This window comes from Guillardia theta (genome assembly GCF_000315625.1).
Source record: "Guillardia theta CCMP2712 unplaced genomic scaffold GUITHscaffold_264, whole genome shotgun sequence".
NCBI lineage: Eukaryota > Cryptophyceae > Pyrenomonadales > Geminigeraceae > Guillardia > Guillardia theta.
The window spans coordinates 1447-4605 of record NW_005434412.1 but is presented as its reverse complement, the minus strand read 5'-3'; the positions used below and the strand labels follow the sequence as shown (position 1 = coordinate 4605).

Genomic DNA, 3159 nt, shown 5'->3' with positions numbered 1-3159 from the left:
AGGGGCGACCTTTCCATCGAGTCCTGCTGCAGCCTTCCATGGAGTACCCTCAACGGACAGACGCTCGAGTAGATGTTTGAGTGTGCCTTGCGCCGGCGCGAGCACGAATCAAGTCATCTGGGCACCAGCTTCAATGACAAGTAGGCACTTGGCTCTCAGCCTCGGCATGGAAGGAGACGGATGATGAAGAACTGCTGCGTCTCAATTGGAACAACATGACCAGTGAAAGCCTGTTCTTCACATGTCCGAGACTTTACTCTTCACAAACATCAGCCGCATAACTGTGAAAGGGTTTGGCTACCTCCATGCTTGCCTCAAGAAACGATGTTCTTCTGCATGTGACCTCTCCTCTCTAAGGATCTCCCTGACTACAAGATAGAAATCCCTGCTACTTCTGCTTGCATTTCCTCCTCTCCTCTCTTCCATCCGTAATCCTTTAGCGCCCCGCTGTCTTCGATGGGTTTGATCTCAAACCTTGCAAGCTCCTCAACCGGAATCAGGAAAACAACCTCCACCTTCCACCTCCCACCTTCCGGGATGTTAAGCGCTTTCAGAGCCTTCAGGAAGAACGAGAGTTTGAAAGAGTGTTTCTGTGCGATCGTTGCTTGTACAAACATCACCTTGCGCTTCTCTTGGTCGACCATCACTGCGTCATAGCCTCCCTGAAACGCGCTAATGGGCCTCAAGCACGTATTTTGCGCAGGAAGCGTCTTGATGCCTTGCAATGATGAGAAATTCACCACAAGACATCGATCCCAGCTCTCGGTCTGCCTCGGGCCACGGTAAGTCACACTCAACCCTGTTTGTTCCATCTTCTTGAAGAAAAGCATCTCGAAAAGACTTCCCTTCACGCCCGGATTTCCAATGCCATAACTGAGAGCCAACTGCCTCAAAGTCGATTCTGCAGTACGCGCCGCAAGCGTACTTGCAACATACTTGCTCACTGGCAACCAGCTTCTCTTACTTCCAAACTCGACGTATGCTATCAACCGGTTGATGGCTTGCGGCGAAAACTCTCCTACGTTGCCCTGGAGGACGGTCTCCAGGTTCGCACCACTCTCAATGGCGTCGTCCAATGCCTCTTTCACATTGGCCACGGTTGTCTGGAACATGAACCGACATGAGCCCCCGGCGAGATAGTACTTCCTTACGACCCGCTCCTCTCTCGTCTCTTGCCCATCCCATGTCGTGATTAGCATCCATTCTACCTCCACATCCATCTCTAAGAAGGGCTTCACTTGCTCATACAGCTCGTCGTGCTGCACCGCCTGCAGGTACTCATCGAGCGTCCAGGAAACAACCTTATGCGTCTCAAGCTTCATTTCTTGATCCCACTCTATGTACGCCTTCCCCCGAGATGACATCGATGTTACCACAGCCAGCCGTCGATGTTGCTGGTCTGCATCACGCCATACCAGACACTCCCGATACACGCCTTGATGAGTTTCTTGCTGTCTCAGGAAACCATCTAGCACTACCACATGCTTCTTGCCCTCGCGCCCTGCAAAAGCCTCCCTTAACCCCTCTGCTGCAGAGCTATACAAGATCTTGCAAAATCTTCTCCTCCCGTCCACCACTTGCATGCAGTAGATGTGTATAGGCTTCAGCCTGAGAAAAGTCACCATCCACTCTTTCATGTCCAGCGACAGGCAGAACGCTAGCGTTGTAGTCGTCTTCCCTGTTCCTGGCGGCCCTTGGATCCAGCCCAGAGCGCCTTGCTCCAGCACTCGCTCTCTCAGGAAGCTCTGCTGCTTCGTGAAGGCTTCTCGGCAGTAGAGAAAAAGCTCCTGGTTGCTGACATGGCTTGCATCCATCGATAAGTACGAGCCATCGAGGCGGAAGCACTTTCTCTGCTCGCAAAAGCCCATGCGATCAAGCCCCGCCTCTGACTCCTCCCAAGCCATCCCTCGCTCTACAGATGACGGAATCTGCCTCAAAACCAGGTTCTCCTTGCGGAGCTGGGCCTCCTCCTTCTTGCGAAGCTCCTCCTCCTTCTCCTTGCGAAGCTGCTCCCTCTTCTTGCGAAGCTTCTCCTTCTTGCGAAGCTGCTCCTCCTTTTTGCGAAGCTGCTCCTCCTCCTTCTTGCGAAGCTCCTCCTCCTTTTTGCGAAGCTGCTCCTCCTTCTCCTTGCGCAGCTCCTCCTCTTTGCGAAGCTCCTCCTCCTTCTTGCGCAGCTGCTCCTCCTTCTTGCGAAGCTCCTCCGCCTTCTCGCGAAGCTGCTCCTCCTTCTCCTTGTGAAGCTGCTCCTCCTTCTTGCGAAGCTCCTCCTCCTTCTTGCGCAGCTTCTCCTTCTCCTTGCGAAGATCTTCGTCCCCCTCCTCCCCCTCCTCCTTGCGATGCGGATCCTTGTTCCTCTTGGGAAGCTGCTTCTGCTTCTCGCAAAGTAGCTGATCCAACTCTACAAAATGGTCTTGGTGGGCCTCCCGTTGACCACTTGCTTGTGGGGCCTCCTCCTCAACCTCAACCTTTGCTCGCTCCTCCCCCGTCTCTCGCCGTCTCTTGCGCTTGTTCGACGCAACGTGTTCTTGCTGCATGATGCACCGCAGGGAAAGGCAAACCGGAGCAAACAAGGAGGAAAAAATATAAGTAGAATGGGATCTAAGTAGGATTCGAAGTAGGTTCAATACTTTTCCTTTAGTTTTTTGTCAATTTTATTGTTTCACAATATTTCAAACCACAAACTTCCATGGCAGGGCCATTGCACCAAACGTCATCACTGTACTGCATCACTCTACTTGTACTGAATGAAGCGATTACTGTACAATCAACATCTCTACTTCTGTTTAATGTATCAACCATCATTTAGGGTTTAGGGTTTAGGGTTTAGGGTTTAGGGTTTAGGGTTTAGGGTTTAGGGTTAGGGTTTAGGGTTTAGGGTTTAGGGTTTAGGGTTTAGGGTTTAGGGTTTAGGGTTTAGGGTTTAGGGGCAGCATGGCTCCCTGCCAGGTGTAGGGGAAGCCGCCAGGGCGCCAAGGAAGCTGCAAGCGAGAGGTTTGTATACTTCAAATAGCTTTCTAAGTATGGTTCTTCAGTATGATGAAAATGTTCGCAACCTGCTGTATCGGAGATCATGCCAATACACGCAGAGCGGACTTAGGGTTTAGGGTTTAGGGTTTAGGGTTTAGGGTTTAGGGTTTAGGGTTAGGGTTAGGACCGCAC

At 51.8% G+C, this 3159-nt stretch overlaps 1 protein-coding gene across 1 annotated transcript; it reads right to left on the bottom strand.

Annotated features, from left to right (window-relative positions):
• Positions 1–235: 235 nt before the first annotated feature.
• On the bottom strand, positions 236–2542 carry GUITHDRAFT_156461 (hypothetical protein; the record flags this gene model as incomplete). Its single annotated transcript, XM_005818825.1, is given in 4 exon segments — positions 236–2081; positions 2130–2135; positions 2154–2180; positions 2313–2542. Coding segments are annotated over 4 exon segments (733 nt in total), but the record flags the coding sequence as incomplete, so codon positions are not given.
• Positions 2543–3159: the final 617 nt, after the last annotated feature.